This window comes from Eumetopias jubatus, unplaced genomic scaffold (genome assembly GCF_037043125.1).
Source record: "Eumetopias jubatus isolate StellerSeaLion01/CBP00866 unplaced genomic scaffold, mEumJub1_p1.0 scaffold_9, whole genome shotgun sequence".
NCBI lineage: Eukaryota > Metazoa > Chordata > Mammalia > Carnivora > Otariidae > Eumetopias > Eumetopias jubatus.
The window spans coordinates 23705550-23723991 of record NW_028274815.1 but is presented as its reverse complement, the minus strand read 5'-3'; the positions used below and the strand labels follow the sequence as shown (position 1 = coordinate 23723991).

Sequence of the window (18442 nt, the reverse complement as noted above, 5' to 3'; positions counted from 1 at the left end):
GGCAGTCGATTAACCAACTGAGCCACCCAGGTACCCTGAAGGTAACTTCTTTGAAGCATTAATAGCACTTGATCTACTACAAATGTTATCCTAGTTTTTATCTTATTCTGTCATTTTTAGTGGTTTATTTTAGTGTCTTTGACAGATGTTCCAAAATTTAATACTTGGCCCTGTTTTTCTCTATATACTCTACTTCTCTTTGATCTCAAGAGATAGTATAGTGTAGGTGTTAAAAACACTGACTTTTCGGGCGCCTAAGTGGCTCAGTCGGTTGTGTCTGCCTTCAGCTCAGGTCATGATCCCAGGGTCCTGGGATCGGGTCCCACATCGGGCTCCCTGCTCAGTGGGGAGACTGCTTCTCCCTCTCCCTCTGCCTGCTGCTCTGTCAAATAAATAAATAAAATCTTAAAAAAAAAAAACAAACAACCACAAAACTGACTCTGGAATCAGACTGCCTAGGTTTGAATACTAGTGTGCTGCTTGACTAACTGTGTGACCTTAGAGAAGTCATTTAGCCTCTCTGTGCCTGTTTCCTCTTCTGGGATTATCTAGCTAGCTGTAAGAACTATTGTGAGTTAACACATATGCAGTACCTAGAACAGTACCTGACAAGTGCTCCCAAAGTATTAACATTATGTTCACCTTGATGTCTTATTACTCTACCAAGCTTCAAACATCACTTATATGTGATGACTCATACTTAACTCATACATGTTGACTATTCACTTATCCAAATATCGCCTTAAATTCATATGTCTGATACCAAATTCCTTATTTTCCCAATAAACCAGTTTGTTTCTTTAGTGATTCCTATTTCCATTATGGAATCCATCACCCTTTCTGTTCTACAGATTTGAAGCTCTGAAAGCTCACTCTCCCATGGGCCCTATATCCAACTGGTCACCAAGTAATGACAAGTATAATTTCATAACATTGATTTTTCTTTGGCATCGCTATCTTCAGCACTAGGTTTACACCTTCCTTCCTGAACTATAGCAAGTTTAACAGTTTCCAGTACCTTCCCCATATTGGATATCTGCTGCATACGGTCATTGGATTATTTTGTTCAAAACTCTGTTTATATCACACCTCTGCTTTCTAAATTCTAACCTGGAATCAAATAGTAGCAAATCAAACAAATCAGCTCTGATGATACTGTGCCATCTAGGCCAGAGTACATAATAAGAACAGAGAAAACCTTCCTCTTGATAAAATTGCTACCCTCCATCAAGCATAAAGGGACTGGAAGTGGAGTCTCTTTCTCATCAGATTGGCATATTCCATAATCTGTGAACCAATCTAGAAATTAAGCTATCATCAATCTAAATATGTTCCACCTGAGAGGAGCTGATGTCCAAAAAGGTAAACTGATTGTAAGAAGATAATAAGATCAGAATAAATAGGGAAATTGTCTTTACTCTTTTCTGGAGAAGCCCTACATATATTTTTCAATATAATCATACCTCATCTCTTTCCAAAAAAGGATTTGAGGCAGCTGAAAAAAGTAAAAAAAAAAAAAAAATTCATTAAGCTAGGACCCAAAAGGGAAACTTTGGCTAAAGGGAAAAAGCAGACATGCCGGTAGTAAAGGGTGATAGAATTAATGTAGTTAGGCATAAAACTTGGCTCTTAGCTTCTTTGCAGCAACCAACATTAAAAAACAGAGACAAATTAAAAAATTCATACTATCTGAAAGGAGAGAATAAGTTTTTTGAGAGTGGTATATAATGGAAAGATTGCCAACTTTAAGTACTACCTGGCCCTACTACTTATTAAATGAATGACCATGGAGAAGTTACAACCCTTCTAAGCCCCAGTTTATTCATCAGAAAAATGGAGAGAATACTTATGCTATTTAAGTCCTTTTTTTTTTAAATGCTATTTAATTCCTGAGAGAAAATAACACAATAGACACAAATGTGTTTTCCAATTAACCAATATAAGCAGTGGGAAGCTAGCTGTCAGAGAAAACAGAACACTGGGAAGTCATTAAATGTGAAGTTCTGGGTTTACCACTTAGTTGATGTATGATCTTGAGTAAATCTCAACCTCCTCAGTCCTCAGTCTCATCAGATGTAAAATGAGAATGCTACAACCATCACAGGTATTTTTGTGAGGATAAGATAATTTACATGAAAATATTTATGAATTTGTAGAGCATAATGCAAATGTAAAGTATTATTATTGTAAACCAGTTTGTAAATACTATCATAACTTGGGCTTACTTTAGGATGAGACTAAAGAAATGGGTTGGCAGTATGTCAATACCTGGCTCTCAATAACAAACGCATAGAATACTTAACTAAATTTCTAACAATACGTCTTGCCACTTAAATGCATCAAACTTCAGTGCAAGGATGATATAATACTTCTTTATAACAACCCCCACAACACTGAACTTAAGTGTCTTACTCCTAAGTTAGCTGTTAAATGAATAGTTAAGAGAACAGGATAAAGTCTAGGTAATTTCCTTTCCTATATACCACCATGATTCAACCGTACCTGGTTGGAACAGCCATAAGAAAGCCTATCTACCTATGTGCCCCTGTTGTAAGAGGCAGTACTAACTCAGCCTAGTGAAGAAATTTTATAGTTTATTGTTTTACTACATGGATAAGAAGGTATGAAAAAGAATTGCAAGCTTTAAATTCCATTCACTCTGTCAGTCAGCAGTATTTACTGACTACCTACTATGTGTGTGGCATGTAGTTCTAGGGATTGGGGGTGTACAATAAGAAAATAAAGATCATGCCCTCTTGGAATTTATATTCTAGCAGGGGGAATAGACATTAGCAAGATAGGTGAAACAGAGTATATTATATGATGGTTAAGTGCTATGAAGAAAACTGGGAAAAGGAATACAGAGGAATAGTGGGAGGTACTACTTGTTATTTTAGCAGCTTTATTGAGCTATAACTCAAATACCATACAATTCACCCACTTAAAGAATACAATGGCTTTTAGTATATTCAGAGTTGTACAACCATTACCACAGCCAATTTTAGAATATTTTCATCACTCCATAAAAAAGGAAATCACACCCCATTCCTCCCTCCCCTCAGCCTCTGGCAACCTCTAATCTACTTTCTCTTTGGATTTGTCTATTTTAGACCATTCATTTAAATGGAATCATACAATATGTGGTCCTTTGTGAGTGGCTTCTTTCACTTAGCATAATGTTTTCAGGGTTCATCCATGTTGTAGCACGTAACAGTACTTCATTCCTTTTAACTGCCAAATAATATATCATTGTATAGCTATACAATATCGTTTATCCATTCATTTGTTGATGGACATTTGGGTTTTCACTTTCTATTACAAATAATGCTGCTATGAATATTCACGTACAAGTTTTTGTGTGAACATAGCTTTCTTTTCTTTTGTGTATATAACGAGGACTGGAAATGCTGGGTTGTATGATAACCCTTTGTTTAGCCTTTTGAGGAACTACCACAGTTTTCCAGAACAACCACACTATTTTAAATTCCCACCAGAAGTGTATCAGGGTTCCATTTTCTCCAATCCTTACCAACACTTGTTATATTTGTCTTTTTCATGATAGCCATCCTAGTGGTTGTGAAGTGATATCTCCTTGTGGTTTTGATTTTGCATTTCCCTGATGGTTAATGATGTTGAGCATCTTTCCATGTACTTTTTTGCCCATTTGTTTACCTTCTTTCAAAAAGCCTTTTCGGATCCTTGCCCTTTTAAAAGTTGAGTTGTCTTGTTATTGTTGAGTTGTAAGAGCTCTTTATATATTCTAGATATAAGTCCCTTATTGGACAGATAATTAGCAAAAATTTTCTCCCACTTTGTGGTTTGTCTCTTCACTTTCTTTACGGTGTCCTTTGACAGACAAGTTTTCAATTTTGATGATCTTTTTCTTTTGTTACTTGTGCTTTTGGTATCATCTCTAAGAAATGTAATTCAAGATAATGGAAGATTTATCCCCATGCTTTCTTTTAAAAGCTTTATAATTTTTAGCTCTTACATTTGGGTCTTTGATCCATTTTGAGTTAGCTTCTATATATGTTGTGAAATAGGGGTCCAACTGCATTCATTTTCATGTGGATATCCAGTTGTCAGAGCACCATTTGTTGAAAAGACTATTCTTTCCCCATTGAATTTTCTTGGTACCCTTGTCAAAATTCAATTGAACACAAAAATGAAGGTTTATTTCTGGACTCTTCGATTTTATTCAATTCTGGGAGATATTACTAGATACAGAGTGGTAAGGAAAGGTTTCTCTGAGTTGATATTTAAGTAGAGTCCTTAATGAAGGAGGAAGTGAAGCACACTGATACCTGGGGGAAAAGCATTCCAGGTAAAAAAAAAATCCTGAGGTGACAATGTCCTTGTTGTGTTTGAAGAATGGCGAGGAGGCCAGTGTAGTTGGAGGGAAGTGAGATGAAGTAAAAGAGATAAGAGTTGGTGGACCAGGTAGAACCATGATAAGGGTTTTGCCTTTTCCTCTATGTGAGATGGGAAGCCTCTGGAGGCTTTTGAGTAGAGGAGTCATGATTTGACTTATTCTAAAAGATTTAGTCTGGCTGGTGTGTGAAAATAGACTGCAGGAGAGAGATTATAAGAGTGACTACTTGGAAGGTTATGGCAATAATTGAGGCAAGAGGGGACAATCAAAGTAGGGCTTAATGGTAGAGGAGGTGAGAAATGGTAGGATGCTAGATATTTTCTTAAGGTATGGATGTGAGAAGTGAAGGGCAACAGTTTTTTTGGCCTGAACAACTAGAATGATCAAGTTATGATTTATGAACATGTAGAAGATTATAGGAGGAGTAAGTTTGGAGGTCTATGTGGGGGAATCAGAAACTGGATTTTCAGCATGTTAAGTCTGAGGTATCTACTAGATAATGAAATATGGATAGGAAATTTGATATGCACATCTAGATTTAGGGGAGAGATCTGTTGTCAGTGTTGAAGCCTTGAGAGACTAAACTTTTCTTTTGATCCCATTACACAACTGAGTTTACAGCTATCTGAAACTTTTTAGTCTTTTACACATACGCCATTAAGCCATACCATTCCCTGGCTGTTTAATAGTCTGATGCCAACACTGAAGTAATCCCAGCTCCAATCATGTAAATTAAGTTGCTGCGGTTATAATGCAAGTTGTTCTTAGGAGTGGGTGGGAAATCTGCCATGAGGTGAACATTACCTATCCCGGCCTCTTGCCTCTGGTACCCACTCCATGCTTTTAGCTGAGTGTACCATGGGGCTTGAAGTGTTTACTTTGAAAAAATCAGAGTGTTCAAATAAGGCCTACTATCATGTCCAAGAATGGCACAGGTGCACAAATTATCCACTGGGGAGGTGGTGATAAAAAATAGCAATAAAGGACTCTTTCAATGCTCTATAATTGGAATGAGTTGTTTAAATCCTTTAATGAGGATCCGTTAATTTGGGGAATGTATACACACCCAATTTTTCATATTTTTCTATTGAATTCAATCCTGAAAAAACTTGGCCTGCTATTCAATCTTCTAAGTTATTTTTGAATCCTTTCATTTCCCCCAACATTCAACAATCCTCTTAATTCAATCCACAATTATGCATGCTTTCTAATATCTTCATCTCATTAATAAATATAATTAAGAAGGTTAATTCTGGGCAGAGTTCTATGACACACCTTCAAAGTATTCCCTGAAGTTTGACACTAATCCATTAATTGGCTCTTTTGGCCTATCATCATTTAACTGGATATGACTTCATTTAATTATAGCATTATCTAATTCACATTTACCAAACTTTACTGAACCAGTACTGGCTTACAATGATCACTGCTTTCCATTAATTTTCTACTCTAGAATAATATTTCTTTAGTTTGAAACATTAACTCTTTCTTTACTGAAAACCAGAACATTAGATAAAATAACCCATTTTGTTTTTTTATCTTTAAATTTTATTTAAATTCAATTAATTAACATATAGTGTATTATTAGTTTCAGAGGTAGAGTTCAGTGATTCATCAGTCATATATAACACCCAGGGCTCATTACATCATGTGCCCTCCTTAATGCCCATCCCCCAGTTACGCCTTCCCACCCGCCCCCCTCCGACAACCCTGTTTGGTTCCTATAGTTAAGAGTCTCTTATGGTTTGTCTCCCTCTCTGGTTTCATCTTGTTTTATTTTTCCCTCCCTTCTCCTATGATCCTCTGTTTTGTTTCTTAAATTCCACATATGAGTGAAATCATGATTGTCTTTCTCTGATTGACCTATTTCGCTTAGCATAATACCCTCTAGTTCCATCCGTGTCGTTGTAAATGGTAAAATTTCATCTTTTTGATGGCTGAGTAATATTCCATTGTGTGTGTGTGTGTGTGTGTGTGTGTGTGTGTGTGTGTGTGTGTGTGTGTGTGTATACACACCACATCTTCTTTATCCATTCATCTATTGATGGCTATCTGGGCTCTTTCCATAGTTTGGCTATTGTGGACATTGCTGCTATAAACATTGGGGTGCAGGTACCCCCTCCGATCACTATGTTTGTATCTTTTGGGTAAATACCTAGTAGTGCAATTGCTGGATCATAGGGTAGCTCTATTTTTAACTTTTTGAGGACATTCTATACTGTTTGCCAGAGTGGCTGCACCAGCTTGTATTCAGCGCTGTTAAGAGGGTTCCCCTTTTCCTGCATCCTCACCAACATTTGTTGTTTCCTGACTTGTTAATTTTAGCCATTCTGACTGGTGTGAGGTGGTATCTCATTATAGTTTTGATTTGTATTTCCCTGATGCCGGGTGATGTTGAGAGCATCTTTTCATGTGTCTTTTGGCCATTTATATGTCTTCTTTGGAGAAATGTCTGTTCATGTCTTCTACCCATTTCTTGACTGGATTATTCTTTGGGTGTTGAGTTTGATAAGTTCTTTATAGATTTTGGATACTAGCCCTTTATCTGATAAGACATTTGCAAATTATCTTCTCCCATTCTGTAGGTTGTCTTTTGGTTTTGTTGACAATTTTCTTTGTTGTGCAAAAGCTTTTTATCTTGATGGAGTCCAAATAGTTCATTTTTGCTTTTGTTTCCCAAAATAACCCATCTTTTAATTTTTAGTGTCTTTCTGTTTTATCTTAAAAGAAACTCTTTATGTATTATTCTATGTGAAAAAAGGTATGATTTTTAACATATTTAAATTTATTTAAATTTTAGACCATGCAGTTTGCATTTCAATCTTGGGAACTTGAAACTTCACAAACTTTATTTAATGGAAATTATTATTCAGCTCCAAATGTTATTAACATATTTTGGAATGTGCACACTGTTCTTTCCCAATATATTTGTGATCTTTTAGACTAGATAAACACAAACAAAAATACTTACTACAGAAGTAGGCTGCTCTGAAAAACAGAAATGACAATTTTTAATTATTGTGGTATAAAATTAAAACATCAGCATTGTAATATACAAGTTGTACTCATGGTAACTATTAGGGTTAACAGTCTACCCTTACATATACAAAAAATTAAATATTAGAAGCACATTAAAAAACAAGACAAGGGAAATTACATAAAGAGAAAACAGAGATTACGTATATAAAGTACTTAAAAAATCTTACCTCCTCACAGCATCGCCTGCTTACAATAGCCCTATAGTCAATTCTATCCCAGAGTTGGTCCCTTAACTTTAAGAAATTAGGGAACAATTTTCTCCAGTTTTTCCCTAAAGCCCATGGAAAAATTTCATATTTGGATTCTTCTTCATCTTCTTCAACTGTATTAGCCAGATACCTAACAAAAAAGACCAACAACTCAAAAAAGAAATGGGAAAAGGACAGGAACAGGCAGTTCACACACACACACACACACACACACACACACACAATCACTTATAAACATAAAAGACGTTCAACCTTACTCATAATTAAAGAAATGCAGGTTAAATATAAAAATACAATGAATTTTACCTTGTTGAGTTCTGGATAGTTTTGTATTCCTATAAATCTTGAGCTTTGTTTTGGGATGCAGTTAAGTTACTTGGAAACAGTCCAATCCTTTCAGGTCTTGCTTTAACGATTTGTTAGATGGATCTGGAGCAATGTTCAGACTGGGGCTAATTATTCCCCACTACTAAGGCAAGACATTCCTGAGTACTCAATATCCTGTGAATTATGAGTTTTTTCAGTCTGGCTGGTGGGAACAGGCACTATTTCCAGCCCTGGGTAAATGTAAGGCACTGTTCCCTCTAATCATTTCTTATGGTTTTTCCCTACACCCAGGTAGTTTCCTTATATACATATGGGAATCTGTATCCTCCTAAATACTTGAGGGGAATCAGGCATGCACAGAAGCAGGAAAACATGACCCATAATAAAAAGAATCATCAATCAAAACTGACACATGTTAGAAATAACAGACATTAAAAGTTATATTAATTCCAGATATTCAAAAAGATAAGAAGACACATTCAAATTATATTTCTAGAGATGAAAATTACATGTACAATGAAAAATACATACAGTGGGATTAATAGACTAAATATTGCAGAAGAAGATTTGGGCACTGAAGACTGCAATATAAACTATCCAAAATGAAACACACACAGAAAAAGAAACAAAAATAATAGAGGTGAAACTGGAGTCCCTAACAGATGTTGGGTGGCCAAAAAAAAATATTTGAAGAAATAATGGCTGAAAAATTTTGAAATTTGATGAAAACTATAAAAATACTAATAAGCTCAATGAACCCCAAAGCACAAAATTCAAAGAAAATGACACCAATGCACATCCTAATCAAATTGTTCAGAACCAGTGATAAAGAGAAAATCTTAAAAGCAGTCAAACAAACAAACGAAAAAGACATGTTAGATAACACAGAAACAGAGATAAGGATAGAGATTTCCCAATGGAAATAATGAAAACCCCACAGATGACTTTCCAAGAAAAATAGGCAACTTACAATAAAAAAATTACAAAACACGTAAGAGAACAAGGCACCATAAACAGAAACCGATCCTGACGTGTGAAGATGCTGAAATAGACAAACACCAAAGGAAAAAAGGTCTCAAAAGCAGCAAGAAAGGAAGGCAAATGATCCCAAGTGGAAGGTTTGAGATGCAAGAAGGAATAGTAAGCAAAGATGTAAGCATGTGGGTTAATCTAAACAAATATTCAGTGTATAAACAACAGTAATAATGTCTCTTAAGTTTCTGGAGGGCTTCATGTAGAACCACAGAATTGTAAGACAAGAGAATGTAAGTTGAGAAGGGGGTGACTGGAGTTAAAATGCTTAAGGTTCTTGATCAAAAATAACTGGGATAGAGCTTCCTGGTGGATGAACATGTGGAGATCAGATGTGCTGAAAGGGTATGGAAGCTCCATGCCCTTTTTCCATATCCTGCCCTATGCATCTCTTCCATCTGGCTTTTCCTGAGTTACATCCTTTTATTATAAACCGGTAACTTTGAAGTTAAAAAAAATAAGTAACTGGGATAACTGCTAAAAGAATAGATATAGACTGCATAATTTTCTAACAAGTAGAGGAAAAAAGTATCAAAAATAAAAATTTAAAAAATTTCAATCAGAAAGAAGATAAAAATGGAGTGGAAAGAAGAAACAGAAAAAGTGGGACATGAAGACAAGATAGTAAAAAAAAATCAAATATATAAGCAACAATAGAATATTATTCTGCAGCAAAAATGAACCAGAGATACTCATATCAATATTAATGGATCTTAAAATCATAAAGCAAAAGAAGGAAGTTACAGAAGAACAGAGAACATGACTATTTTACATATAGCTTAAAAACAGGAAAAACTAAACAATATATTATTTAGAGGTGTATACATAGAATAAAGAATATCAAGAAAATTACTACCTGTGGAAGGAAGGGGGCTCTATCTGGGAAATTGTGTACTGTGAGCTTCTAAGATTCTGGCAATGTTCTCTTCTTGAGTCATGGGTACATGAGTATTTGTTTCGCTTTTTCTTTAATGCACACACATATACACACTCCATACACTCCTTTTGTAGATGTTTCATATTAGAGATTTCAAAAGGCACAGAAGTATATAGTACACTTCTATTCAGGTGATATATACACTGGTTCATGTATAGAAAATTATTTCTAGACAGATATACATGAAATGTTGTCCTTGAGAAAGAATGCTAAGATCTTGGGATATGAGGAAGACTTACTTTTAATTGTATACCCTCTTATGTCCTTTAAAAAAAACTATATGCATATTCAATTTAGTTACATTAATATAGAATTAGCACCTAAATATTACTTTACCCTCCCTTAAAATAACTGTACATATTTTAATATTACCTTAACATAAAGCACCTCATGGTTAAACCCATTCAGTTATATGAGTCAAATCATGTCCTCTGTGAAATTACATAATTACATACTTTGGTATCCCTGATAGTTCTTAGTAAAAGGTAGATAGAAGCCAGAGGTTGGCCCCTTTCATGCTTGTTGACTAAAACAGAAAATCTATAATGTACTATGGTACTATGAAATCAGGACTACATTGTGATTCTATTCTAGATTAACAATTTTTCAGGCTCAATGTGATAAAATATCCATATTGTACACATGTAAGTTGTTTTCTCATTTGAAATATATTTTCTAATTTGAAATAGATTTTCTTGGAGCACAGTCCATTTTTTTGTATAACAGTTAATTATGTTTATCCAAATAAAGAATTAAGAACAACCATATGTTAAAGGATGCAAAATAAAAGTTAGATACACATTCCTTGCCTTTAAGAAGCCTATTGTCAAGTAGAAGAGGCAATTAAGTCTGAGACAAATAACTGTACAAGAGAATATGGAATCATGACAATATAAGTTCAGAGTGTTACAAGAATATATAGAAGGGAAAAGAACTTGAGTTAGAACTGCGGCTAACTGAGAAAATATTTACTGAGAACTATTGAGTCAGGCTAAATAAAAAGTACGATTAGATATAAAATGGAAATTATAATCCATGTTATTTTTAACATGGAACTTATTATACAACATACAACACAACTGCACACACTACTGCATATTGTCAACTGATATAGTGCTTTACTGGTAAGATTACTAAAACGTCAAACAAGTCCAATTTCAGGAATCTGGTAAGAATTAAAACTAAAGCTTCTTGGTTTGTTTTTAATTTTCAGGTGGGGAAAAACTACAAAATAGATATTGTATCAATATACAGATATAATATAATACTAAAGAGACATTTAAACAGTGGCTAATCACTGAATTTGGCCATTGGCAAGTCACATCTGAATTTGTACCCCAGCTCTGCCGCTACTAACTTTCGTGAGATTGGGAAGTACTTATCTTCCTAAGTCTCAATCTCCCCATCTGTAAAATGAAGATAATTAAATAATGTATTTCATAGAGAAGATTCAAGGAGCTTATAAAAAACATTTTTGTGGTATCTTGCATATAACATTCAGTATTAGCTAGTACTATTATTGTCCCACAATTTAGTAATCATCACAAATGTTATAGAGTTCATTTTTCCTCATGCACGGGGAAATATGTCTTCTGAACACAGGAAGAGATCAGTTTCTTCCAGTCCTATTCCTTGAATCACACTTTGAGTTTGAATTAAAGACTTTGAGTTAAAACTTACTCATCAGTGCTAACAGCTGTCCTATTCACCCTAAGTATTTTTATATGTAGTTCCCTAGTTAAGTCCTTAAAATTATATTCATACATTTCCAACTGCAATATTATATCTAGGTAGTGGGTAGAAAACGTTTTGAGATTGAGATAGATTTTCTTAAACTACATTGTTTCTAGTAGAATTCTGACTTATCCAGAAAGCCATGTTATTAAAACCATTTAATAGATCACAAGGCCAGTATGAACTGTCTAATACAAAGTCAATGGAAGAATTGGAAAACAAACTATATTCCTTGGTTAAAGCTCAGTGTGTTAAGTAAAACAGTTATTACTAAAGGTATCAGATATGAATAACTTCTTTTTTTTAAAGATTTTTTATTTATTTATTTGAGAGAGAGAATGAGAGAGAGAGAGTACATGAGAGGGGGGAAGGTCAGAGGGAGAAGCCGACTCCCCGCTGAGCAGGGAGCCCCATGCAGGACTCGATCCTGGGACTCCAGGATCATGACCTGAGCTGAAGGCAGTCGCTTAACCAACTGAGCCACCCAGGCGCCCATGATATGAATAACTTCTATGTTATAGACATAAATCTACAATTAGTTTGTCCACAGCGTTTTCACAAGCTGTTTAATGTAGAAGGGCAATGATGATGATTTTAACTATAAATTTAGTAGAAATTTCAATGAGAATATTGAGAGTATTTTGGCTTTTAAAACATATCTAAGTCCAAAAGAGGCGAATTTGGGATAATTCATATGGAGCACTCTGAAAAATGTAAAATGCATAATACAAACTTAAGTGGGATACTTAACAAATCTTAGGCACACAGCAGGATAAGATCAGTGAAAACATAAAAATATCCTATTAAAGTAAAAAAGTATATCTTCTATCTATAAAGGCCTATTCAAAGATATATATTGGGTTTTAAAAAGGCTGTTTTATTTTTTATGAGTTACAATGTTAACTTTATTTACTTATTTCTTTAAGTAGGCTCTATGCCCAATGTGGTACCCAAACTCACAACCCAGAGATCAAGAGTCGCATGCTCTACCAACCAAGCCAGCCATGCGCCCTAAAACAGCCTGTTTTAAATAAGGTATCATGTATATTACAAATAAGAACCACAAAAATCACTTAGTAGAAAGCATACTTACAGAGCAATAAAGAAATTTATCCTGGTATGCTCATTTATAGTAAATTTAGCTCTCTTGAAATAAACAAAGGTCATAGCCAAAAGATACTATAGGGAAAAAAGTAAAAGTTAATATTAATGTTTTGCTTTCATAAGTAAAACAGCTTTAAAATAGTTATCTTTGAGATGAATAATAAGCTAAAAACAATAAAGCATTACTTATCTTTATTACAGAATTACCTATTTATTTGGGTCCTTACTTTTCGGCTTCCTGTAATCCACGTGAATGGTGAGAAATAGTTCTGAACCATTTATCATGATTAAGATAAATAATAAATTTTATTATTGCCAATATATTTTGAACCAAAATCCAATTTTTTTCTACCTTAAATTTCAAATCCATAGAGAAGTTGAAATAATAATAAAACAAATAACATACATCCTTCGCATAGATTCACCAATTGTTAGTATGTTGCCACATTGGCTTGATGCATGTATCTATACAAAAACTTTTTCCTGACTCCTTAATTACAGACATCCATACTCACTTTTTATTTATTGACTGACTGACTGACTGATCAGTCAGGGTGGCATTATTGATCGAAGGGTGGCAATTTTTAAATTGAGGTATAACTGACAAAGTTGTATATATTTAAAGTTTACAATGTGATGATTTGATATACATTATGAAATGAATACCAAAATCAAGTTAATCAACACGTCCATCATCTCACATATTATCTTTTTTCCTTTTTGTTAAGAACACTTGGGATCTACTCGCTTAGCAATTTCATATACTCACTTTTTAAAATAACCTTTTAAAAATAACTTCTAACCAGAAATTAGACTACATGGCTCTATTTTCATTGGAAAACAGTGTTTTAAATGTGTTATTAGAAAGAAGTATCTAGACTGGTATTAGGACTCTATGCCAGGTCCTATCTGTCCAAATTAAAAACAACTTATAGTACTGATGTATTCGATTCCCTCTCATAAAATGCCTATTTATCCTATTCTTCATAGGATTGACTACAAAGGTGATTCCAAGTTTTCAAGGTAACTTTCAGTAGAGAACTCCTGAAATAGTGTTAAGAGATGGTATGCTGGTTAGTCACTTTAAAAACACTGCCCCCTGCTGTCCAGCAATTTTAATTACTGTAATGCACTTAAAGTTGAAAACTATTAACTCCACAGGCACATATCTACATAGATATTTTATATGAAGACATTACTGTTAATTTTTTAAAATATTAGTGACTTTGTGAATATGTTTAAAAAGATTTCATCTTTTAGAACTACATAATCTTGAAAAATTTATGGATAAAATATTAGGATGTCTGAGATTTGCTTCAAAATAATCTAGTTTTGGGAAGAAGGATTAGAAGAAACAAGCAGCCATGAGTTGATGATTATAGTAGCTAACATGATAGGCAAATGGAGGGTCTCTGTTCTATTTTCTCTACCTCAAGGTATATATATTTGAAATTTTCCAAAATTAAATTTCCAAAATTCGAAATTAAAAAAAACAAACTCAACTTTACCTTTGTTACCTTAAGCTTGAAATAAAAAAGTTCATATCAATATTAACTTAATAAGTATTTAATCATAAGCCAGTCTTCCATTCATCCCTTTCCCATTGGTTGGCACATTAAAATTAAGTGTGATGTGAAGTCAAGCTGAATTTTCTGATATGTCTACCTGGTCTAAGATGGCATTTACAAAGCTAAAATCATAACTGTTCAGCTAAATCTAAAGAGTATAGAAATATCATGGTCCCTAGTATGTAAGCACTATGATAATCTTTTATGAAACACTGATTCTTAAATAAAGAACATAATAAACTAATTTTACTCTACAAAATTATAGGGATTTGCTTATCTAAGTTACCTACAAAATATTAAAATGTATAATAGACTTCCTTAGTGGAATGAATGTCAGAATATTCAGAATATTCTTTCTCCACAGCCTGATAAGAGGTAATAATTCTGATCAAAACATATTAAGTCTATACTGATTCTTGCTTTCAACCAAACAAATATGGACTTAAGGCCATTTAAATCTAATCAGTAATATTCTACAATTCCTCAAGTATAAAGTGAATCTCTGACGTATGCTAATTTCAAAAATTAATGTGTAAGGATTTCACTTTGAAGAAGCAATGCAGGCTAGTTCTTTTCCTAACCTTAATTAATATGACTGAAAATTCTTATAAGGTTTTTTAAAGTTCTGATGGTCTAGTAACATAATAATGCAGTTACTGATTACACTGTTACCAAATTTACCTTGTCTGCAATTTTACAGCAGCAGTCCATCCACAAGAAATCTTGAATTAAATCGTCATCTACAACAAAAGATAGCTATGACTTGTCTTTTAAAAACAGAATGTTTCCTTTTGAAGAATTAACTTCTAGATAGAGGATTATAAATGATGCTTAGAAAGCAAACAAAAATGGCTGGACCAGTGTTGTCTAAAATGTAGTCTGCATTTCTTTGGTATATTTACCATTGTAAGCACTGTACAAAAAGCTACTGCTTTACTTTGGGTTTCCCATCTGATTTGCTCAGACTGGAGCGGAAGTGTTAGAAGTGTTTGGTTTCTTGACTATCCCAATAGCTCTTTGAGAAAGATGTCTTCGGCAACTCTAGAATAGCTCTTTATTACTTTCCAAAATCAATCTTTACTGGTGGAAATGGAATCTGATAAAAGATAACTCAGTCTTTAGTAAATAATGACTGAATGAATATTACTTGTTTTCTAAATATATTTTACTCTTTCTACTACTTTCTCCTGTTAGATCCCAGGGTATTTTTAGTTTTGAATTCTTCTTTCCATCTCCTATTTATCTCTGTCCAATTATCTATTGTCCAAATATCAATGAAAATGTCTAAATAAAGAAGATTCATAATTAGCTATTTATAATTAACACTTAATTTTGGAAAAACAGTATTATGACAAAAGATCCACAGAAATACTTTTAAAAATATGCAAAAAGTAGGTCAAAAACACTTATTCAATTTTAAAAGGCTAAAATATATAATATTATAATATGAGTAGTTGTCAGAATATACTGAGAAAATCTGCTTTTTCCCATTCCCCCCTTCATTTTAAGTTAAATAACAAAACATAACTTCTTTATACTAATTTTTACGTCCTAGAAATATCAATATAATCAAATATACAGAAAGTTCCAAGAATAAGTACTCATTTTCTTAGACTAATTAATTTCTGCCTTAATTCCATTTTTTTTTAAAGTAAACTCTATGCCCAATATGGGGCTCTAACTCACAACCCCAAGATCAAGAGTCAGTCGCATGCTCTACTGACTGAGCCAGCCAGGCACCCAACTATTTCTTAAATTACTAATGGTAGAGCCAGGTATTTTCTCTTACTTCTCATGATCAGTTACGAATAATAAAAACGTTTGTGGGTAATAGTTTTGCACTAGTCTTGAAGAGAAAGGGAAACTTAGATTAACAGCATTCTAGATCTTGACAGGGAACATCCTGGTAGTTCAACATTTTTCTACTTACACTACTTACATTTTTCCTTCTTTATCTCATCTTCTTTTTTGGTTTTCTATAAATCTTAACCAGCTTGCCCTCCTTTTTTCTCCCTCCCTCTCTTTCTTTCTTAAGATTTTTGTCTTTTGAGTAGGGCACTCTTGTCCCCAACTCTCTTATACACTTTTGCCTGTCACCTGGATCTAACAGACTATGGTATCTACTTGACTTGATTCATTCCTACAGATATTTACCAGATTCATCTATCCTACTCTTTAATCTGTCTACCTTACTACCTTACCTTGAAAAAAATCTTCCCTTTCTTGGCTAATAGAATATAAAGAAGTTTCTTTTTTAAGAACTCTGTCAGCAAAGTAGCACTGTCTTGTGATCTGAATAAATTTAAACCCAATTTCATTATATGAGCATGATGATAAAGCATAATTTTTAACAATATTCCCCCTATGTGAAGTGCCTGGCTGGCTCAGTTGGAAGAGCATGCAACTCTTGATCTCAGGGTATGAGTTCGAGCCCCACGTTGGGTGAAGAAATTACTTAAATAAAAATAAAATATTAAAAAAATATATTCCCCATATGTAATACTGAAACTTATCGAGGTTGACCAATCTTCCCACTTTGCTCAGTTTTAGCACTGAAAATCTTGGGAAACACCTCAGGCCTAGTCAAACTGGGTCAATTGGCTCATCTGAGATTTTATGTAGTTATTTTACTTAGGTCACCCAAAACTCATGATATGAACTTGAATTGCCCAGAATTCACATTTGACACTTGGACTTAAGTAGTCAGAAGCTAGATGAGTCTGAACTTCTAAACCAAAAGCAATCCAAAATAAAAAACCTAACATTAAAACAAAAACAAATTTTCTGAGACAGAAAATCTGACATAGAAAATAACAACATCCTCTTTGATTATTATGAAAACAATAAAGTAGATCTTTAGATTCTCTCATTTTTAAGTATTTTACAATTATCGCTATTAAAATATTTTAAACCTACCAAATAATTTAAAGAAAGCAGTCATTTCCTGACGCTGTATAACTAGACAGGGTCCTTTGGGGCGTTTAGACTTGTTGCTATTATGTGCATTTTTTTCAGATGCTGGCCAATTATCTTTAAAAATAGGACGCTTCAGATTAATGGGTTTTTTAGGCTGATGTGATCTATTTGACCCTGATTTTACATGAACAGTGACAGTAGGTGGTGTCTCACAACACAGCTGATTATGTCTCATTTTGGTTTCCCAAGATTCCTGTAAAAATAAAACGTATAATTATTTACCACACTCGTGTTCATTTCTATATAAAAACAACTAATCAGATGACATTGCCAGATGCATTCACATAAAATGTTACTGAACTTGCTACTAAAATGTTATTTGTGATAGTGACCCACATAAGAAATTGCTTTTAGAATTCAGTGCTAGGAAATGTTATGCTTTCTTTGGGTAACTGATATACATTCTCTTCCCAATAATAAGATCCTGTATACCATTTTGCTTTGATGACTAGGGATCCCAAAACCAAATTTGAAAGTTAATTATAGGAACTATGCTGAGTCTATAATCTATTTGTGGTATTTTTTCCTAGTATTTTTAAATTCTGCTTCTATTGACATAATTTTGTCATATGGTTATTATATGCCACTTCAAATTTTTTATAGAACAAGGCAAACTATTTCCAGAACTAAATGATTATTATACCAAGTCTTATACTGAAAACAGTCCCCCCCACACACACAAAATATTTTCTTACTGGTTAATTCCTTGATATGTTACACAATTCACTTACTCAACAAGGATTTACTGAAAAGTTAAAAACATTTCTAGCAAAGAAATGTAGGGTATATGGGCTTGGAGGGAGTCTCATAAATTTTTCACTCTAATTTTTAATTATTTGAGTGACTGATTATAAGTGTACATGAATGTACAGTGTTATAATCCAATAAAATTAGAAACAAAGTTAATTCATCAATATTTAACAATATGCATAATCACTACCATGTTTGGTGGTAATCAGTTCACATAATTACTACAGTTAGTATTACTTTTGTGGTCAAAGTATTTATAGGATAGGAAATGGAGGTAAGCATAGGCAAAGCAGGAAACTACTCTAAGACCCTAATGAGAACCTCTAAATCCATGACTCACAGTGACCCAGGCGGCCATGCCTCCCTTGGTGTTCAAGGAGTTAGGTACAGATTC

General features: G+C 33.7%; 1 protein-coding gene across 1 annotated transcript in view; it reads right to left on the bottom strand.

Annotated features, from left to right (window-relative positions):
- The window catches only part of SPDYA (speedy/RINGO cell cycle regulator family member A), a 29173-nt gene extending 10731 nt beyond the window's left edge, over nucleotides 1-18442 (bottom strand). Inside the window, exons 1-5 of the mRNA XM_028099564.2 lie at nucleotides 18389-18442; nucleotides 17239-17491; nucleotides 15004-15062; nucleotides 12744-12829; nucleotides 7579-7750 (exon numbers count right to left, since the gene is read on the bottom strand). Of these exons, the coding sequence (XP_027955365.1) occupies nucleotides 7579-7750; nucleotides 12744-12829; nucleotides 15004-15062; nucleotides 17239-17491; nucleotides 18389-18406 (588 nt within the window). The 5' untranslated portion in view covers nucleotides 18407-18442. The remainder of the gene's footprint in view (nucleotides 1-7578; nucleotides 7751-12743; nucleotides 12830-15003; nucleotides 15063-17238; nucleotides 17492-18388) is intronic.